The following is a 22,120-nucleotide window of genomic DNA, read 5'->3' as shown; positions in this document are numbered from 1 at the left end:
AATGGGGACAAAACAGTAACTACCTAATAAGGTTATTATGAGGATTAAATGAGATTATGTGAGTAAAGCATTAAGGACAGGGCGTAGCTCATAGTAAGCCCTCATAAATGTTAGCTAGTATTATCATCTTATCCTCTCTGACATCGTCATTTGACCTCTCCAAACTGTAGCTGATGTAGAACCACAGATTTATTTGATTTTATTTTTTATGTGTTATTTATTTCTAGAATGAGTGTTTTTTATTTTTAGGGTCTGGCTCTGTAGCCCAGGCTGGAATGCAGTGGCATAATCTCAGCTCTCTGCAAACTCCACCTCCTGGGCTCAAGCCATCCTCCCACCTCAGCCTCCCAAGTAGCTGGGACTACAGGCACACACCACCATGCCCAACTAACTTGTATTTTTTTGGTAGAAACCGGTTTTACCATGTTGCCCAGGCTGGTCTCAAACTCCCGAGCTAAAGCAATCCACTCATCTCTGCCTCCTAGAGTGCTGGGATTACAGGCGTGAGCCACCATGCCCCGCCCAGAGAATCACAGATCTTCTCCATGACTGGCCCTTGGGGCAAATCAAAGACAAAAGAAAGGCAGGACTGCAGTACTTTTCCTCTTAATAAAGGAAAAGGACAGCCCAGAGACCAGGAGGGAGAAAAGACTAAAAGAATGGTCTGGATCATAGCTCTGTTTTCTTAATAGCTGTCAAAGGGTACTGAGAACTCAGCTATCTTAGTGGAAAGTCAAGTGTAAGGTCAGAGCCAGAGATGTTTTGACATTTCTACTATCCTCCAGGACTCATGAGGGTGGAGGCTACAAATGTCCAAAAGCACAGACAATTGACCTTAAATATGATAGGATAATGGAAGGGGAGGCATGAATCCTGCTGGTTTCTTCTGGGGTCTGTCAAGGGAATGGACTTCGGCTTTTCTAGGACTGTGATTCCCAACAGCCCAGACCAGAGCTGGAAACCAGAGCAAATTGTTATTTCATCACCTGAGAGGCAGGGGTAGTGGCTTAGATGTTTCCTTCCAAGAGGCTTCAGGTACTCCTAAAGCATGTCCCTCAGCTCCACTGTACAGGCCCCTTGACATGAAGGAATCCCCTACTTCATCCGTTTCCCAGGTAGGAAAACAGGAGCTGATACGAATTTAGATAGTGCATATGCTGTGTGACTTGGAGTTTTCTGACATTCTTCTCTGCATGCCAATGTCACTCCCGCTCCAAATACAAACATTCAGATGGCCAGCAGGAAGTTGACCCCAAGACGATACATCAGACCCCCAGAGCTGGAGTCCCTCCCTGCTAACCTCCTCTGACCTCTCTTCCTCATTCCACTTCTCTGCAGTTCATCTTCTCCAGTCTTAGATCAAAGGTGCAAAAAGCCCTTGGGGAGAAAGGCCCTAGGGCCCCTGGAAGGGGTTATTATTCAAGCCAGTGGTTCCAATGAGATTATCCTCTCTAATGAAGCAGCTACCTCCACCCTCCCGTAAGCCTGAACTTTCACTGCTGGAGAATTCCCAGCCAAGTGGAAAATTAGAAGGGAGAGGAATGAAGGAAGGAAGGGGGTGAGGGAGAGGGAGAGAGGTGGTGATTAAGTGCTCTAGAAATTAATTCCCAAATACAGCGATAGAAATATTAACTCCCAGTGCCGCTGGCCAGGCAAACAAATTTCAATTTGGAAACAGGGCTATCTGTGAGTCCAGCCTGAGTGAGCTTCCAAGCTTGGAGAGGCCGATGCTGGGTCAATCTTCCTGGGCTCTCCAGCACGTGTTTACCAGGCTTAGACATCAGAGCTTGCTCCTTATTTCTCCCTGCGGATGATCCCCAATCCTTAACTTTTCACATTGGCCATGACCTATGCTTAAGGTGCACCATCTGTGCTTAGAATTGAGAAGATTGAAAAAGAAGGGGGTAGGGTGAGGGCCTTCCCCAGCGGACCTAGTAGAAAAGTTAAGAGAATTTAGAATGCCTACTCAACTAGGAGATTATTGGAAGCTTTGGCCATTGTCATCACATCTGGGGACACTGACAAGGGAAGAGACTATAATTCCTAATTCATAATCCTTGTCCTCCTTGAGAATGACCACAGTAATGGATAGATGTGCGTGGCTTGGAGGAAGTGGAGTAGCTAGTACAGGATCCTTCCTAGGCAGGTGGATGTGAAAGAGGTTCCTTATACGTAGGGGTAGACCAGGTGAGTCCTTTCAATGTTACAATTCTAGGATCCAGTGACTGACACCACGGTCTCATGGAACTTGAAGTATTTGGGTTGTGCCATGTAAATACTTAGGATGAATCCCAAGATAGGAAGCTCAAGATTCTACTGTAATTTTGCCTCTGCCATCAGTTGCTGGCAAATGGACCCATGGTCCTTTGCCATCTCTAAAGACCCAAAATTTACCTAAGAAGCACCTGAATCAGATTTATCCATGCCTCCCCTACAGGAGGAGGGCATAGAACTTAGCAGAAACCAGCAGGTTCAGGGGTTAAGTGGAGGCCCAAGAACCTTTCTGGGCTTATATGGCAACCAAGGCATCCTGTCCCACCACAATTAGCTCAGATGCTGGGCTTGCAGCCTGCATTGAGAAGCCATGTTCTGCCCTGGGTCCCTGACTGGATTCTGACCTTGGTAGCCATGCTTTGAATGAACAATCTATTGAACAAAACCTTAGATGAGAGGTAAAAAGGACCTGGAAATGTTCATTTTTTCCAGATGATCCCAAACCAAACCAAATTACATGTAGCAGTTGCCAAAAGAGAAAGTGAAATCGGCTTGTCTTTCTCTTTTCTTCATCAGTGGCTAGCTCTATTAGGGCCTATTAATTTTCTACTAAGGTTGAGGAGAGGTTAGTAAAGAACAGGTGTGGAGCAGAGCAGGCGTGGAGGGAGGGAGAGGGAGGGAAAGGCAGGAGAAGGGAAAAAGGAGACAGCAAAGGCATCGCCACAGGCGAATCCATTCTCTTTCTAATCTAGTCAGTAAAAAGGAGAACACTGCCTATTACCTGAGACACATTCCAACGATGACTCCAGTTGATTCTCATCAGCTTTACACTATACTTTATCCAACAGCCTGGTGTCTTCATGTCCATTAATGTCACCAAGTCCAGTAGGCTTGGTGCAGGGAAGCACTTTGCTCTGTGCAGGCTGGGCTGTTCCATCCTATGTGGCCCAGTGCAGCGTGACTGAATGCAGTGTGTGAATGCTGGAAGATGGGTGTGCTGTGTATGTCTGGAGTGAAGCCTCACAGGTAGGCCAGCTCCTCAGGTTGTCCACAGGGATCCAAGTCATTAGACTGGGAGGGACATTGAGAGCTTGAGCAGACCACAGGGCTTTTTTAATTCAGATGGGAAGATGGCATTTTTAACTTATCATTCTCTGGTCATGAAACATGTGTTTTGTGTGTGTGTGTGTGTGTGTGTGTATTGGGGGCTGGGGGTGGCAGGGGGCATGTTTAAAAAAGAAAAGGCCCATTTCCTTAAGTCATACTATGTCTCTGCTAAGCCGTGGAGAGGAAAATTCCAATGTACTAGTATCTAGTCTGGGATTCATTCCTTTGGATCAGAGGCTGGTAGTTTTTTGGCAAAGAGTCAAGGAAAACCTCCTTGCACAGACTGCAAGGAGTTTGCTGGGTGGAAGTGGACACCAACCATTCCTCATGACTGTGTAGGCCCTGTGCAAGCAGCCCTAGGAGAGATCATTGACCTAGAAGATTAGTGTTAAGTAGCCTTTGAATATAGGTTTAAAAAAGGAGACAGCAAGGCTGTGAGATATGCCTGGGTGAAGCAAAGCAGGGCTTGCATTTTGCAATCAGCTTGTGTGTCATTAAGTGGACAATGGCATGGCTGGTTGAAGCCTTCCAAGGGGAGGAAGACTTCCCAACAGTAGGCTGGCTCCAGCACCAGCCACAGCCCTCCAGTCCTGGGAGGGAGAGGAATGGAAGGGGAGGGGGGCCAGGAGGAGGCACTGGGGTCTACCTCCAGCCTTTGCTCCCACAGTCATGGCCATTTAGGCCACTTCAGGCATGAGGGCCTGCTGCATTGTAGGCCCAGCGAGGGGTTTCATGCAGGTCCTCTCCCTTAATTTTCATAGCATGGCTATGAAGTTAGAGCTGAAGAAACTAAACCCAGACTGGGTCTGTTCATAGACAGGTCCTTCGTTGTAACTAAGTTGTAACTCTTCTTTTCTGCTCTGAAAAGCAGTGCCTTTCTTGTCTTTCCACTCTCGCCATCTTGGAAGAAACCATATAGAAAAGAATAGGAATGACTCCTGAAAAGTAACCCCTGCCAGCCTATCCAGAGGAGGGCATTCTTCCAACAGAAGAAATATGGGAAGAGGCAGGGTCATGAGGGGGTGAGAGGGAGACTTTAGAAAAGCTGATCTTATCCTTCCCCTGTGATGTCTTGGGTTACATGAGCCTCCCAGGAGTGACGCTGATGACTTTTCTTAAGAAAGGTAATGTCTGGGCCAATCGATGCGGCTGGGTCTGCTGGGCAGGATCTCATTACCTGCTGAGACTGAGACAGGCTTCTTTGATTGGGCATGAAGCCATGGGAGGGGAAGATGGGGGTGGGGGGGTTGGGGACCTGCCAAGCCTGGTCACTGGAGAAAATGTTTCTGGCCCACGACAGGAGATAGCTGTGATAGGGCGAAGGCTTTCCTTTACCCTCACCCAAGTCAGAATGGGTCAGCTCAGGAACAAGGAATAAAGGCTCAAAACTCAGGGCCACCTCAATACTCAGCATTATTGAAGCTGTCATTGCCATCAGAGATGGGCAAGCCTGTGGGCCGGGGTCAGGGGCTGCAAAAGAGAGTGACTGAATGACCCTGTGTACTACCAGGTTGGCAGGTGAGTGCTTCATGACAATTGAGAGTAACAAGAGAGAGGATTTAAATTACATGAGCCTTTCTTAAGCATATTTTGGGCAACCCACCTGTGACCTTGCTGCTACAAACAGCCCATTCAGCCACATGAGCCACCCGTTTACAGAGGCCCTGCCCTTGCACAGCTCAGTCACATGTGCTCACTCTCAACCCCTCTCTCTGTCTTTTCCCTCTTCCTCTCTTGCTGGCTGTCTGTCTCTGTCTCTCATACACCCATCTGCTGCCCTTCTCTTCCTGATGCTACCACCACCTCACTCACTCCAACCATGGGGAAAGCTGGCAAAAATGACTGAGAAAATGAATTTCTCTTGACACCTCGAGGAACCCTTTTCCTGCTGTTCTGGTCTTCCTCAGTGAAGATCAGGCTTGCTGAGGCCACTTAGCAAGTGACTGAGTCACTTGGCACGGGGTCTTGCCCATGGTGGGGGCTGAACAAATGCATTGATTCCAGTAAACTCCCACCCTGAATCCAAGGCCTGGTTCCCCAAAAGCTTTAGGGCAGAGATGACCTAACAGAGTTGCCTTCATATCACTGAGCCTGGCACACTGCTGGGCATGGAGGGAGAAGGGCAGGTCTGAGAGATCTACGGACAAATTTGTGAGTGTGGACACAGCACTCCCTGGAAGCAATTAAACCTCCCACTCTTTCCACTTGACTCCCTAGAAAATTGATACCTTTCAGAGCAAGCATCCATAGGCTCTCTCTGGCTGCCCTCAGTCTCCTGCACTGAACTGCCAGCCACCAGCCTTCTCCTTTCTCTCCTGCTGAGTCCACTTCCTCAAGTGTCTCTCCAAGCCATGGATGTCCAGTTTACTCTCACGAAAAGTGAAAGTGAGGGCAGATAAGGAGGAGCAATATCTGGCTTTGACCTGAACCTGAGGAACTAGGGAAGAAAGGCCCGCTGGGAAGAAGAAGGAGAGAGCTCTCTGGATAAAGAAAGTGTTCTATATCTTGATAGACATGTGGATTACAGGGGTGTTGTTTGCCTTTGTCAAAGCTTTCAAGCTGTACACTTAAGATCTGTGCATCTGATTCCATCTAAATCTAAAATTGTACCTTTACTAAAAACATCTTAGAAATCCAGGGACCTACTCTACTTATCCACGACCGGATTTTAGAACCTGGATTTCAGGACCTCAGAAATCCATACCTGAGGGATTTCAGACTTTCCCATAAGGAACTCAAGGACTCATGCCTGAGACTGCCACTCAGAGATGGGGAGGGTGCCTGCTCTTGTAGCAAGGACGTATTCGAGTTTAAGAGGGTCTTTTTAACTTTTCGAGGCACTCTTTGCAAGGGAACGGGGGAAGACAAGATTCTTCTCCCACCTTCTTACAGTTGAAAAGGATGTGGCCCTATGTGGGCCAGGCGGCTCTTCTTGGTCATAACTCTGAGAGGGAGGGAGGATGGATTTACTGAGTGTCTCAGTGGGCAGGCAGCCTTGGCCTATGGAGGCTCTTGAGCTTTGTCCTCCTGGAAGAGTTGGGCTTTACCAGATACATTGGTACAACTCTTATACCTGTGTCTGCCTTCATCAAGTCATGGACATAACCAGGAGGCTCAAGGTTACAAATGACAGCACCTTGCCCTGGTAGAGCATCTTGGAATTCTGTAACATCCTATATCAATCACCTACTTTTATCCTCGTGCCACCACTGAGAAGGTACTGCTCTCCCTCTTTGAAACAAGGATGCCAAGTTTCTGACATACAGAGTTATCGTGGAATCTTCTTGCAAATTCAACTAACTGCTAATGTTTATTTGTGACAAAAATCAGTATCTGTGGACACGCACAGGGCACTGAAAAATTTGAGTGATCTGGCACACATGCTGCCAGCTGAGGTGGGACGAGGCAGCCTCAGCTTCTTGTTTTAGCTCTCGCTCTATAAACAAGTGTCCTCTTCAAGCCCTATTTAGTGCCACATTTTTCTAATTTGCAGGTGATTTTTCTGTTTAAAATAGTACCCGAATGTAGTGCTAAAGGGCTATCTAATGATCTTGAGTGCAAGAAGGCCATGGTGTACCTTATGGAGAAAATAGCTGTGTTGGATAAGCCTTGTTCAGGTATGTGTTACAGTGCTGTTGGCAGTGAGGTCAACCTTAATAAATCAATGATATATATTAAGTAAGATGTCTTTAAACAAAAACACAAACAAAACAAGGTTATAGATGGATTTGTTGATGAAAATGTGACCAGAGGCTCCCAGGAACCTAACCCTGTATTTCTCCTAGGAGCAGTGGCTTGGTATTCACTAACTGTGTGTTCCGGCAACTTTATGGAACATATCTACCATGTGCAATGAGAACTGACTGCACTTGCTTAAAGCCCCGCAACAAGTTTCCAAGGCATGTGAACTTGAGTCCACCGATTTCCACTCCAGTAATCTTCCCAGTGTCCCCCAGTGCTTCAACTCGCTGGCTCCACTGTGGCTTCTTGAGCAAGGAGGTGCCAGCAGCAGCAGCAGCAGACAATGATGACCATAAAGAGAGCAACACTTGCACAGCTCCTACATTCTGAGAGCTTAACAAGGGCTGGTGCTACATGGAAACATGAATAAGACATGCGAGTGTTGGAATAAAACATGGCACCAGACTAAAGGGGTGAGGAGGATCTAGGAGGAACACCCACCATTTAGACAAAGGCTGGGAACCCCCCAGGAAGAGAAGCATGCAGTTAAAGTAGAGACATCTGGAAAGTCACCAGGGATCAGCAGAGTCACAAGAGGCGGGTCATCACGAGCTCGCAGTCCTTCCCCAGCCTTGTCAACATTCCTGCCCCACCCTACACTACATTTCCCAGTGCTCCACAGCCCACTAGGCACTGGTCCTCATACCATCTCATTTGATTCACCAGTGACTCAGTGAGGCAGGGGAGAGATAGGCGTCACCATGTCCAATTCACAGAGGAGGAGCTGGGATGAGGAGTCTGGACTTGGGGGCAGGTGCCCAAAATTCATGTCTGTGGCTGTTTTTATGCCATGCTGAGAATGGAGCAGCTGGCTTCCCCATGCAGGCTGAGGGCCCCTTTCACAAACCTCCCAGACTTCACCTTGGCCTCTATCCATCCCTGTTTTCTTCTACTTGACAGGAGGCAGGTATGATGTTACAGAAGGTGAAACTGAGGCCATACAGGAAGTACTGTCTTCTGCCCCCTCCTCTCATGTCTGCTTACCTTGCAGCCCTGGGGATGGGAGGTAGGGGTTCTCACAGCCCCTCTGGTGCCTTCTGTAAGCTTTGGAGCCTCTCTGTTCACAGGGCTCCATGCTCTGTGGGGCTGGGACAGCATTGTGGGCAGAGACCAAAGCTGACATGGAAACTGCCACTGGGCATAGAGTGTCAGGGATGGACCAGATTTTCTGACTGTCTTTGAATTATGCCAGGTAAGAAAGCCCCATGCCAGGACTGCAGAGCTATCCTCAACCAAGCAGAAAACAGGGCAGTCAAGGCTCCCAAGTAAGGCAATGAGTTTAGAGCATAGTCTCTTCCTGAGAGGCCTCACTGGGTGACACAAAGAAAACTGTCCCCTGTCTGCCTTGCAAGGTATCATTCAGGAAACTCTTCTGATCTGATCTGAGCCAATCTGCATTCTGAACGCAACCTCTGCCATCCTCTTCTATGCTGGCCACTCCTAGGATGCCCTGCTCTGTTACCATGCAACCTTTCTATACACTTGAGTGCATAGTTTGTGATCTGTCTGTGAGTTATGTATATTACAGACAAGATCAGGCACATTCAGGGTGGCATGGCTGTAGACTGAGTTATGTATACTTCAGTGTAGCTCAGTGGTTCTTGACTTTTTTCCACTATAACTTACCTGAGGGATGTCAGACCTTCCCCTAAGGAACTCAAGGACTCATTATGCCTGAGACTGCCACCCAGAGATGTATTCGAGTTTAAGAGGGTGTTTCTAACTTTTAGAGGCACTCTTTGCAAAGGGGAGGGGAGAAGACAAGATCCTACCCCTATCTTCTTATACTTGAAAATTATTGGTAAATGTTATTGGTCACATGTAGTTCAGGTTCTTAGTAGGAAGAATAAAGTTTTTCTTCTTAATTTATAGTGTTTGGATCCAGCTTACAAAGTGGCACATTTCAGGTGTTGGCCAGAAACAGCAACAGCTGGACTGGAACCAAATTTCATCAGAGTGAGGTCCAACCATTGTTGGCTTCTCCAGGTATTGATGGCAAGGGTCTTCAGATCCCCAAAGAAAAGCCTTCAGCTTTCTGGTTGTTTGAGCCCTATTCCTGCCCCTTGGTTTATTTACCGTTTACCTCCACTATAATGCCATTGCCTTCTTCCCTCTTCTACAGAATAAAATGGAGCCACACAAAAGGAGGCATGTTGGCAAGTGGCCAGCACTCAGGCCAGGCTTTACTGACCCAGTGACTCTAGCCCAAGTGCACTCACAGCCAGCTGATGGGTGTTTGACAGCAGTGGGAGGGTCCTCAGGTGCTACACACTTTAACTGTGGATCCAAACCAGAAAATCCTATAGAGATGTTGAAGGAGATGTTAAGGAGATGTGGAATCACTAAAGGGACAGCATATATCTTGTTCATGATTTTGTGGCCAGTATGAAGCTGGAGAAAAAAATATCCAATGCCTTCTTCCTGGTGTTCAGTCCTGGAAAGTCAGTCTCCAGCCCAGTAAGCCACAGTCAGGAAAGTCCAGGAATCCTGCTTCTTCCCACCCTCCAGTGTCTGATTACCCAGCGTGACAACTATATTCTGACCCATCATCATTCCCATGCCGCCATTGCCATATATTTCTTAAGGAAATTTGGCAAATTTAAAGAGAAGTCAGAAAGAACAAAGGAAGGGAGATAAAATTTGGAAAGGATGCTAGGAAGGAAGAGCAAGGAAGATAAGGAGAAAAGACAGATCAAAGGGAAAGGCAGTGATGACAGAGAAGTGGAGGAAGGGAATTACCAGGAGGAAGTGGGAGGCAGGAGGCAGCCTCCCCATGGTACTCACGTGTTGTGTAGCACACACCAGCCACAGTGGGGGTCGCCTGAGCCAAGGCACTCGCCGCAGCTCCGATACTGACCACAGGACTCCACAGGGACTCTGGTGAGCTAGGATAGCAGGGCAGGGAGAAAGTGGTCAAGATCTTGCAGAACACCCAGTAGTGTACCAGAAGAGATGCTGCTCTAAATATCAAGTGGATCACCTGAAATGTTGCAGGAGCATGAAGGTGCTTGGAGCCCAGTGTGGGAAAGGACCTTGAGTGATTATGTTTGAGTAGGTGGCCACATATGCATCCAGGGAGACAAGCAGCCATATTATTTTCTTAGCAGTCTCCATGAATACAGACTCCATACAGTCCATACTAAGTTGTTAGAAAAGATATTTACAGCGTTCGTTTCAAGTTTTCTACCTCTGAAACCCCCAAATATCTCTACAAATGGCCAATTCATCATGTATTTATTTCCTATCAATTTAATAAATGCAAATGGTCATTCTCACTCCCTTATCATTTCTCTTTTTCTATAGTGTTTCCCCTTCTTTCCAGTCCTCCTTCACGTTTCATCATTGTTGTTGCTCCAGAGAGCATTTAGCCTGAGACCAAGACCCTTCTCTTTCTCTTCCTCCTTGCCATTTACCAAGATATCATAAGCTCACTCTGTAGCTGTTACTTACCCGCTCTTTCTTTCTCATAATGTTGGCCAACTGGCTCTAAAAGCTTTCACTATGGTGCTTTCAAAGAGCATCTGCTGCTATTTCTCCTCCTACCCACACTCTTTTCATGACTAGAGGCTTCCTCTCCAACCCAAAACTTTATATTAGCTTTCACCAGCCGCCTGCTAATGTAAAATGTTCCACATGACATTTTTGCTTAGCCCAAATGCTTCCATTTCCTGCATGCTCTTAAATATCTTTTGAATTTCTTTGTTCTCCAATGTAGCTTTGCCTTGATGTCTCTTTACATGACTTGCCAGCACCTGCTACATAGTAGGTACTCAATAACGACACACTGGATCAAACAGAGTTTTTATTTTCTTTTTATAGCCTTGGTCTTTATTCTCTGTTTTGCCAGTTTCTTCTTTACAAAAAGTTTTTTTTATTTTTAATTTTACATCATCCTTTTCCATTTGGGATACCTTTTCATCTCAATGGAGAATCCTACTTGATGTTTCAGCTTGAGCTAAGAGAATTTGATGTGGCCGTCCTTTTTAATTTCTCGCCACCAGACAACAGGCACTGAAAACTATAAACTGCGCTGACCTGGCTGAACCCTCTCTGTTACATGAGCAAATGCAGAGGCAGTGTTTCCCCTGCTGTTTTATGGGGCATGTGCCTCTGTAAAATGATGTCCGCTTGGCAGGGGCTACTTGTAACTCACGCACAGGCAAACTGGCACCAGAGCTGCTCAATTAGTCTCCAACTCTCTTTTGGAATTAATTAATAATTAATTCCAAATCCCACATGATCTCTTTTCCCTCAACTTTCTTATTCCCTTTATGCATCTTTTTGTTCTCCAAAGTACACACTGAGAGTTCTTAATGACCACACTGCGTTTTCACTTATTTCAAGCAACCTTTTAGCCTCCCTCTCCCTTTCTGACGGCAGTGACCTTGACCTTGGTGGCCCTTCCTCCACCTTCTCAGATGTCTTTTTTGCACATTTGGAATTTTATCTTTTCTTTTATTATTGCTCATGTAATCTGCATGGGCTGTGCCTGGAGTCTGCCTACATACGACCTTCCTATCCTACTAATTAACCTTAACAATTAGTTCCTTATGAATTACCCACACTGGCTCCACACCAGCCAAGAATTTGCCCTCTTCCTGTTGTGTCTTTAATTTCTCTTCTCACTCCTTAAGTGAGCATAGACATGCTAGTTATGTAAGCATATAAAGAGTGACGCCTAACCCAAAGTACCTGGACTCCTAGGAATTCATGAGTGGTAATGAGGTCCACAAGCTATTTTCAATATTTCCCAAAGCCTAATGGAAATTGAATTGTTGCTGTTTTATGTTTTCTATTCATATTCAGTGATGTACGTCTCATATTAAAAATAGGAAATATGTTATTACTTAATACATGCAGTTTGTTTAGTAGTCAGAATCTTTCAAAACATAATGCACAGAGGGAAAAAATAATAAAAGGGGCCATAAATGGTGAAATTTGGGAACCATAAGTACACAATAATGTTTTCATATGTTCCAGCTGCTTGTCTAGCACTCCATATTTTGCATGGGCTTAAACAGAAAATCATGCCTTGCTCAATCAAAAACATTTTCTTGCTTTAAACTTAATTACCGTCTTCCCCAGTTTCTCCTATTGACAAGTTCTATAATCCACCTTGGATGGAATGTGGCCGCAGGTTCCGGAATGTTCCACATCAAGTCAAGAGCCAGCTCCTTGGTGAACGTGAAATTCTCAAAAATCTTTGCATTCAGATTCTTAAAATATTTTGAAACTGGTGTTTAATAATGTCCATACCCTGGAATTGTCAAGTCCCTCCTCTTGATTTTAAACATGAGTCATTTTTTGTTGGGTTTGAAAGAATGCAAGAGCCCTCAGAGCTAGGTTCAAATTCTGGCTTAACTGGAGATAAAAATCCCCCCTCCCCGACCCCCACCCCAATTCAGTTTCCCAAAGCACAGACCACGCAATGGTTTTGTAAATGGTCTGGCACTTTATAAGTGATGGCTATGATGGATCGCTGCTATCCTTTTTATCAATATCCCAATCCTCCTTGTACTGTCACTTACCTCTCCCCTACATCCCAGAAAACTACTCTTCTGAGGCCTCAGGAACTCTGTCGGGAGTTAACAGACCTGGGAGAACTTTTCTTTTTTAATATCTTGATAGCGTCATTTCCTCCTTGAACTATGATATTTGCCCCTAAACCATTCATTGTTCCACACTTCGGATGAAATCCAGAGTTATCTCATTTTCAGGACTTGTTCACTATCTTTACTAGCTTCTGGAACAACTATCCGCTTTTCTTAGCTTTTCATGTAGGTGGGTCCATTTGAGACAGGGACACAAGTCCTGCACGGGTATCATAAGCCCTGACACAAGTTCTGCACGGGTATTATGAGCCTTGGGTTCCAGCCACAGTTCTGCCCCCCAGTTTCTTGGGTAAACTTGGACAAATCTCTCTCTGGGCTTCTTTCTGATGATCTGAGAAATGAGGAACTGGGCAGGTTAGTTCCAAATTCCCTTTCAGTCCTAACATCCTAAGCTCCTTGTTAATGCTCCGACAAAGTCTCTTGGGTCAACCTCATCTCACTTGTATGGTTTTCCTGGACATGTATAACAATGGCACTGGGTCCACCTTCAAGAAAACATTCTCTTGGTGACAATCATCCAGGCATCTAGAGCTTTCTCATCTTGAAGGTAAACAACCCAACTGCCTTTAGTCTGTCCTTACAGAATAGTTATATTTATGATGTAATCATTTTTTATGACTCTCTTCTGAACTTGATCAAGGTTTTCTCCACTCTTTTTAAAGTGTGGACATTCAAATTAGGGAGTCAACAGGATTCTGACATTCCAAGTAGAAAGGTTACCATCATTTGAAAGCTAGGTGCCACCTCCTTCACCTTGCCAGGACCTTCCCAAGGAAGGACAGAACCAGGGAAATCTCCCAGGCTCCACCATCAGGCAATAGTCTCTAGCATGGCCAAGGCCTCCCAGGCTGGCTGCACACTCTCCATCTCTATCACTGCTTTGCCTCACTCTCTACCCCATGGTTAATTCTGCAAAGCATCAGAAGTTTTTCTAATACTTTCAATCACTTTTGAAAACTGGATTTAGTCCAACCATTTAGCTCAGTATAAATGTATTCCCTCATGTCCCCAGTTACCATCCACACCTTGCTAGTACGTTGCACAGGTGGCCAGATGGCCTCTGAGCCACCTTGCCTCTATGATTCTTTCTCCCCAAATACCTAGACTTGCCACTCATAGCCTTACACCATACAAAGCTGCCTCTCCCAACCCGCATCTCCAACTCCTCTCCTGACCCTGGAACACAAACCACTCCAGATGCAGAGCCACACGATTAATTAAAACCACCCCACGCTGATTAAAGTCTTAAGCTGCAGTGCCAGGCATGCTAATTAACTGAGTGAGGGAATTCAGACCACAGGAAGAGGTGAAAAAAGAAAGTAATGGGGTGGGGGAAGGACTTCTGTTTGGAGAACAAATCAGATGGTGACATGACCTAAGCTACCATAATGATAGATTTGTATCAGAGACCACAGAATATTGAGGTCTGTCCCTTGGTCACAAGACTCTAGCAAATGTGTTAATGGATGTGGCTGCAGCTTCACCTTTGCTGCTTCTAGAGATGGGAGCCCCATCACCACTGGGGACCTCCATGTGTGCATAAGCTGTGCTTGGAGAGAAGGATTGGGCGCAGGGTTAGGGTAGGGTCTGCATAACATTGTCTTGGGACATTGTCTGGCTTTGTGCAAAAACCTATTAGGCAGTTTAGCAGTTCCTCAAAAGTTAAACAGAATTACTATATGATCCAGCAATTTTGCTTCTGGGTACACAAGCAAAACAGATGAAAGCAGGATCTCAAAGACACATTTGCACACTCAGGTTCATAGTGGAATTACTCACAATAGCCAAAAGATGGAAGCAACCCAAATGTCCATTAACAGATTAATGAAGCAACAATATGTGGTATATCCATATAATGAAATATTATTCAGGCTTAAAAAGGGAGGACATTCTGACACATGCTACAACATGGATGAACCTCGAGGACATGATGCTAAGTGAAATAAGCCAGACATAAAAGGACAAATACTGCCTGATTCTGCTTATGTGAGGTGCCTAGAGTAGTCAGATTTATAGTGACAGAAAGCATGATGGTGGTTGCCAGGGACTGGGGAAGGGAGGAATAAGGAGTTACTCTTTAACGGGCAAAGACTTTCTGTTTGGGCAGATGCAAAAGTTCAGAAGATGGAGGGTGGTGACGCTTGCACCACAATGTGAGCGTACTTACAAATGCACACTTAGAAATAATTAACACTGAATTTTTGTTATGTGTATTTTACCACAATAAAAAAATTGAAATAATCCTTTTGAATGGACTTCACAAATTACTTCATCTTCAGCATGGCAGCATGGATATGAAAACACCTGTTCTCTGCTTAGCTCCTTGGGTCAAAGGGGCACAGCTTTTGCTGGTAGACTAATACAATCATGTTTATGAAACATTCTGAGATCTCTCAGTCAAAAGATAGGCATTGCTACTCTTTTCAATGTAATCTCAAATAGACAAAGGGTTTTGGATAAATGTCTCCTATCATGTATCATTACATAACTGGCTCTGTCATTCTCAAGGTCTGGATACCTGTTTCCTGACTTGGAAAAATAATGCCATAGCCTTGTTCTTCCTGGAAATTTTCCTTACCTCCCACCCATTCCAAAAGGCCTAAACGAGGAGCTCCCAATTCAAATAACTCACACGAGGTCAAATGGCCCCTGATTTTAGAAAATTATCCTGCTGTTGCTCAACCTCTGCTTAGGTATTTTTCATTCACAGTTATGGCCAGAAATCACCTGTGTGCCCTTCCCCATTTATACTTCCTTTCCCCCTAGATCACCTTTCTGGGAATCTGGTTGGTTTTATCCTTTTGCCACCAAGGTAAGCTTCCTTAAATAATATAATGTAGTTTGGTTTGGTTTTAAATAATTGTAAATAGAATGATCATTTGCTATTGTACATGCAATCATCATCATCCTCATCATCATCATCTTCCTAACCTGTTCAGTTCCAAAGGCCACAAATTTACAAAACAATGGCCTAGCATAGGAAGGCAATGAATGACTGAGAAGAGAGCAAAGCGTCCCACATCAGATTTTAAGTCATGGCCTTGGTCTTCGTAAGTTTCTCCATCTGATGAGCTGAGCCCATTGCTTGGGGACCTGGGAGCCTGGGGGTCCTCCATGGCAGCTGGAGGAATTCTTACAGCTTCTGAGTTCTGGCCCCCACTGCCCAACTCCCGCGTGGTTCCCCTGATATTTCAAAAGATGCTTTCCTCTGGCAATAGGGTCCCACTCTGCCTGTTGCTCACATTCTGAAGGGTGCCTGCTGTTCTGCTGATTACATTCAGAAATGTTCCACAGATATAGCATGCAGTCTCTGTGTGTATCTCTAATTTGTTTAAGCATTTGACATTCTGGTCAAAATGTGAGTTATTACTCCATTTCTACTCTTATAATTGGATGCTAATGCAACGATGGCTACACTGACCCTGATGGTTGGAGTTAATTTAAATGTCCAAAAGGTTTCTTAAGTACCCAATTTCCTTCAAAATGGTCAAAAAAGAAAGAAAAAAAGAGGCAAGATGACCCATTAAGACACTCCAAGAGGCTGCTGGGGGAACTGTTAAGCCGTGCAGATGCTGCACTTGGTGCTGTACATCATGCTGTCCTTCCTTGCCACTGTCCCTGAGCAGAGGAAGTAGAGTTGAGAAAAGTTAGTCCTTTTCTGGCAAATTCTTAGCTCAGTAATACACATGGGTCTTGGTGGCTTGGTCTTAGGGAGCTCCTCAAAGCCTCTCCACCAGCCTTTATTTCCTTTGGTCACCACTGGCTGCCTTTCCAAGCTTTATTTCTGCTGGCCAGGGACCACACAAAGGTTTTGTGGAGTCTCCCTGTGATGGCTCCAAGGCCCTCACCACCAGGGTTGCAATTTGTGGCTGAGCAGTGGCTCAAGAAGCTGTGCTTATTTCAAGTCACTTCACATGCCTGGAACCCTGTCACTCCTGTTCTCTTTGCTCAAACTTGGCACGTGTTTCTGAACCTAGCTAACTGGTAAGAAAGGCAGATGCCAGGAGGCTGGTCCCAGGCTGTAGCAGATTGTATTATGAGTCCCAATTCCTCACCCCCTAAAAAGACTTTTATATCTCCACCCCATGGCCTCATGGTGAATAGAGAAGTGGCATGCATTTTCCCACTTCTTGGCTTTTGGGCATGACCTCAGGACTTGATTGGCCAATGGAATGGTAGGAAACTTGAGACAAATTAATGCTTCAGATGTGCTTATGTGCTCATCTTTGCCTTCTGTGCTTCTGTCATTGCCATGAGAAGAGCTTCCCAAAATAGCTGTTTCCTCTTCAGCCTGGGCCCCAAAGGAACCCACATGGAGAGAGAACTGAGCCCAACCTATAGCCAGGAGACAACCCTGGCTGATGCAGCAGCTTGAAGCAGAACTGCCCAGCCGAGTTGAGCTTAGGGAGCTGACATGCAATTGCTTTGTAGAGCCATGAGTGTGAGGATTCATGTCTATTGTATACAACTGAGTTTTGAGTTGGTTTGTTACAAAGCTTTATCATGGCAATAGCTAGCTGATACACAGGTGCTGGACAGAAAGTTACACCACGATGTAAAAGTCCCATGAGAGGGAGAGAGGAGAGATCAGTCAAATGGAGGAGGGGGAAGGCTGCAGTGTGGTTGCTTCTTACCACCTGTGCTTCAAATAGATCATGCAAACATTAAGGGCATATGTACCTGGTATGAGTTAAGAAATTATTGAAAGCCGGGTCTGACATGATAAATGGCCCTTCTCAGTACCTCCCATGCTGGCCATGCTCTCTTAATTCTATGGTCATAGATCTCTTGATCTCAGGAAAGTCTAGCCCCTAAGCAAAGGGATGAAGACGACTCTGGAAAGACAATGTAGCCCTCCAGATGTGGTCAGCTGACCAGAAGTACAGATGTGCTTCAGACCCCCTGTAGTGGCCATCTGGCTGCCCCAGTGTCAGAAAATGATTTTTTTTTCTACTTGGCAGCAGTAAAAGCTCCTTGGGAATGGTTTGCCTTGAGCTTTGCAATTCCTCCTGCTGGTGCTTGGGCCATGGGGCTAATCCAGCTGGGGCCTCACCTGAGGGCAGACAGAGGCACAGGGTCAAGGGCAGCGGCCTTGGCTACCACCACTATCCCTACCTGCCTCTAGGCAGGACCTCTGGGGTCAAGGCCGACGATATTTAGAATAGCAAAGGCAACTGCCACAGGGCATGAGGGTTGGGGAGCTGGGATTCCAAACTGTAATCTATTCTGTGTGTCTGGGTGACCTTGAACAAAACGTTCCCATTTTTCATGCCTCACTTGATTCATTTTCAGATTAGGGGGATCCAGTCCTGCTCTGCCTCAAAGAATTGGTCACAAAATGCTACTGATACAAATGATTTGGGAAGCTTCTTGTAAACGAAAAGTAGCAGATGTTGCGGAGGGCTGCAATTTGTTGCTATTAATAAGAATAAATGCCTAATAGGAAGCCAGTTTGCTCCGGGAACTCGGACAGCCAAGGAGCCAGTGCCGACGCCGGAATCATCAACATATGTTGGTCCTCATTAGCAAACGGCAGTAGCTGGGAAGCTGGGCAAGGAGCTCTCAGTGTGCTTTCTGCAGAGCCTCGAGAAATCACCCCATCCTCAGGCTTCCCAGTGTGGGCTGTGCTGCAATGGCACGTGATTGTTATTAGCCAGAGCCCTCACCAAGTGGGAGAGCGATCCGCTTCCCTGCTGCACAGATGGAAAAGCCATAGCCCAGGGGGGCTGAGCAGCTTGCCCAAGGTCACGCAGCAGGGTGGTGGCAAAGGTGGAAATTGAAATGAAGCTGGGGGCTGGAGCCCACCCTCGGGCCTGCCAGACACCACTGGTTCCTGGAACATAGCACAGGGGATTGAGAAACCTCTGGTCCCTCTGCTGAACACAGGTCCTGTGTTGAAAACTTCACAGCATTGCAGGCTACTTACTATACTATCAGGAAGGTTTGGCTGAGTTCAGGGGCTGAGGAGTCCCCCACTATGGGCAGATCACCAAGTAGCAGCCCTAAAGAGAGAATGACAATTGGTCTCAGCACAGCCTCCTCCTCCAGGAAGTTTTCTTACTCCTTCAAATGTGGTTAGGGAGAAAAATAGAGTTTGAAATAGTTTTATTTCAGGGACAAGTGAGAAGCAGAGATCTGGGGGAAAAACAGACCTGGGTTTGGATCCTGGATCTGCCATAACTGTGTGACTTGGACAACTTATTTAACTTCATCAAGCCTCTGTTTCCTCATCTAAGCACCCTGATGGGTTGTTTCGAAGATCAATTGGGATGACACATATGAATGTGTGAGTGTTATGCTAACAGCAACTCAGTTGTTCCAGCATCTTCCTCCAATAAAATGCCCCTGTGATGGGTGGTGCAAAGTCATCTCTCTTCACTCCACTACACCTAGTACTCAGCTCATGCGCAGTAAATGAGAAAAGTAAATGAATGTTTGCATGCACACATCAATAAATAAGTGAATGAATGAATGTGGTTCCTGTTACACTTGTGCATACTCCAAGAATCCCCTGGAGATCACTGATTTGACAATCTTGGCTCTACTCTAAAACCTATCATTTCTAGATTATTGCCACAGATTAATCTCCTAGTGTAAAGGTTAAATCCTCTCCTTCTCTGAGCTCTCATGCTCACATTCGCATACAGGCTCAGGAGGCCCGACTTCCTGACTTCCAGGACTGTGGGGTTGCAATGTGTGAGTTTCTCTAGCTAGGCAGATCCCATGCCTTTCATAGAGGAGACTGCAGTCCCAGAGCAGCCCCGCCAACATGGAGGTGCAAAGGAATGGAGGATGACAGGAGTGTTCTGGCATTCACACAGTTAACAAGCCAACGGGACCTTGGAAACATTCTAGCTGCCAATCCTCTCATTTTTCAGTTGAAGCTCAGTTGCTGCAGGGATTTGTCCAAGGCTACATGGTTACCAACACTCTTCATTTGATACCCAGTCCCTAGATACAGACTCCTGGCCAAGATGCTCATTCTTGACCCAGTCTTTAGGTCAGGGCTGAAGCAGGGGCAGAGCCTCACGGCCCCACATCCTGGAGGAAAATGCAAGCCTCCCTCCCCATCACCAAGCCCAGCAGGTGGAAAGGGGCTGTCGTCCTGGGGATCAAAGTGCTGCTCCTGTTCCAGCCCATCTTTTAGCAAATGACACAGACAAAGACTATGGCCCCTTCTGAACTGGGACCGGGAACCTGCTGTTGTGTGTTTCCCAAGCACAGCCTGCTCAATGGGAGCCTTTGTTCCTGCAGCCAAAAAGAAGGCGGGGAGGGGCTGGCACGGTGACACCTAACTCCCGGCCCAGGCAGTGGAGCCAAGCTAGTCCCCAGGCATATGCTGAGGCTCCCTAGCTGGCTGGCACTGGCTCCTTGTGGGAAGTGGCAGGGCAGGCTGGGTGGGTACTCCTTTCTCCATCCAGCACCTGACCCTTCTCCCTGACTTCCTTCTAGTAAGGGCTCTGCTGACCAGCATCCCCAGCAATGCTCTAGCTATTCAAACCAAAAAAAAAAACAGTGTGTGTAAATGATACATTTTGTGAATGAGTGCACAGCAGCCCAAGGGGGTGTGCCCAGATGTGCATGTCTCAGCACAGGAGTGGCATTTGTACACAACTATGGGCAGAAGTGTTCTGGACCACAGGAGCATGTTTGCAAATAAACACATCTTTCCCCACAGGAAACCAAGGCTGGGTATGAGGCTTCTCTGGCTGGGAAACAAACATCTTTTTTCAAAAAGGGATTTGACTCTGGGAAAATCATGGTGCTCAAATGGTTGGAAACTGATATTTCTGAAGGAGAACCTTCTAGGTCCATCAACATGGGGCCCCACTCTCAGGAGACCAGGTGCTACTGGATGAAAAAGGAGGCAGAGATGACAGATGACCCAAGGAATCCTAAATCATCTTCCTTCCATCCTATCTCCTATCTCAAGGTACCCACCTACTCTCCCGAACTTACATGAGTTCCCATTTTGGGATCAGGGCCCAGCCTGCTGCTCGGGAAAGGTGAAGAGGGCCCTCTTATGTCTGGGTCACCCTGGACACAGGTCATCTTTGCCTACACAGGCAAAATGCAGCTTCTTCATTAGGAGATGTGGCTTTGAGGGCATCTTCCAATAATTCTTCAAATATGAAAGGACAATTGTTAAAATGACAGCATTCTAAAAGGTGTTTTTTGTCTTGAGATGGAGTCTCACTCTGTCGCCCAGGCTGGAGTTCAGTGGCCTGATTGTGACTCATTGCAACCTCCGCTTCCTGAGTTCAAGCGATTTTCCTGCCTCAGCCTCCTGAATAGCTGGGACTACAGGCACACGCCACCACGCCCTGCTAATTTTTTGTATTTTTAGTAGAGACAGGGTTTCACCAGGATGGTCTCGATCTCCTGACCTCATGATCCACCTGCCTTGGTCTCCCAAAGTGCTGGGATTATAGGCGTGAGCCACCATGCCCGGGCTCTAAAAGGGTTTTATGCCTTAGACACTGTCGGTGAGGTTTTAGATTAGTGCAACCATTTTTAGGAGTAATTTGGCAGTTATTACTAAAACCTAAAATGACCCAGCAAGTCTTCCTCTTGGAATCTTTCCTGCAGAAATACTAGCACCTAGACACCTGTGGTTGGCTGTGGATATTCACTGTGGCTTTGTATGTAGTAATGACTGTTTGGAAACAACATATCCATCCAAAGGGAACTGGCTAAAGAAATCATGGCACATCTACACTCTAAGATAAGTCTGTATGTATCAGATGGATGAATGTCTATGATTCATCTTTGAGTTAAAAAAACAAATTTTATAAAAAGGGTATATTAAGACTCAATGTTTGTTTTCAAAAGACAACTGTGCAGCTGTGTACACATATATATGCAAACCTTGTGCAAAGAATAACTTCTAGAGAGATACCTAGCAGATATCTAGCAGATACCTACTATCTGCTAACAGTGGTTAACTTTGGGGAGTTTGAATTTTTCACAGACAGGGTATTATAGACTTGGGAAATTAAAATAATATTTTAAGGATGCTTTAACCTTTAGTCTTTTAAACTAAATTAACTGTGCAGCTCAAAATTTATTTTAGGGTGACAGCTTGAATTTTTCTTTTCTCTGTTCTTTTCTTTTTTTTTTTTTTTTTTTTTTTTTTTTTTTTTTTTTTTTTGAGACAGAGTCTCACTCTGTCACCCAGGCTGGAGTGCAGAGGCGCGATCTCGGCTCACTGCAACTTCTGCCTCCTAAGTTCAAGCAATTATCCCACCTCAGCCTCCTGAGTAGCTGAGACTACAGACACACACCACCATGCCCAGCTAATATCTTTTTTGTATTTCTTTTTTGTAGAGATAGGGGTTCATCATATTGGCCAGGCTGGTCTTGAACTCCTGACCTCAAGGGATCTGACTGCCTTGGCCTCCCAAAGTGCTGGGATTACAGTCATGAACCACCACACCTGGCCCAAC

At 45.9% G+C, this 22,120-nt stretch overlaps 1 protein-coding gene across 1 annotated transcript in view; it reads right to left on the bottom strand.

Annotated features, from left to right (window-relative positions):
* Window positions 1–22,120, bottom strand: part of PLXNA4 (plexin A4) — a 522,503-nt gene that overhangs the window by 107,079 nt on the left and 393,304 nt on the right. The window contains exon 5 of the mRNA XM_030933215.1: window positions 9,847–9,947. Within this exon, the coding sequence (XP_030789075.1) occupies window positions 9,847–9,947 (101 nt within the window). The remainder of the gene's footprint in view (window positions 1–9,846; window positions 9,948–22,120) is intronic.

Source organism: Rhinopithecus roxellana, chromosome 6 (genome assembly GCF_007565055.1).
Source record: "Rhinopithecus roxellana isolate Shanxi Qingling chromosome 6, ASM756505v1, whole genome shotgun sequence".
NCBI classification, from domain to species: domain Eukaryota; kingdom Metazoa; phylum Chordata; class Mammalia; order Primates; family Cercopithecidae; genus Rhinopithecus; species Rhinopithecus roxellana.
Note: the sequence above shows the minus strand (reverse complement) of the source record. Positions and strands in the feature narration are given on the sequence as shown.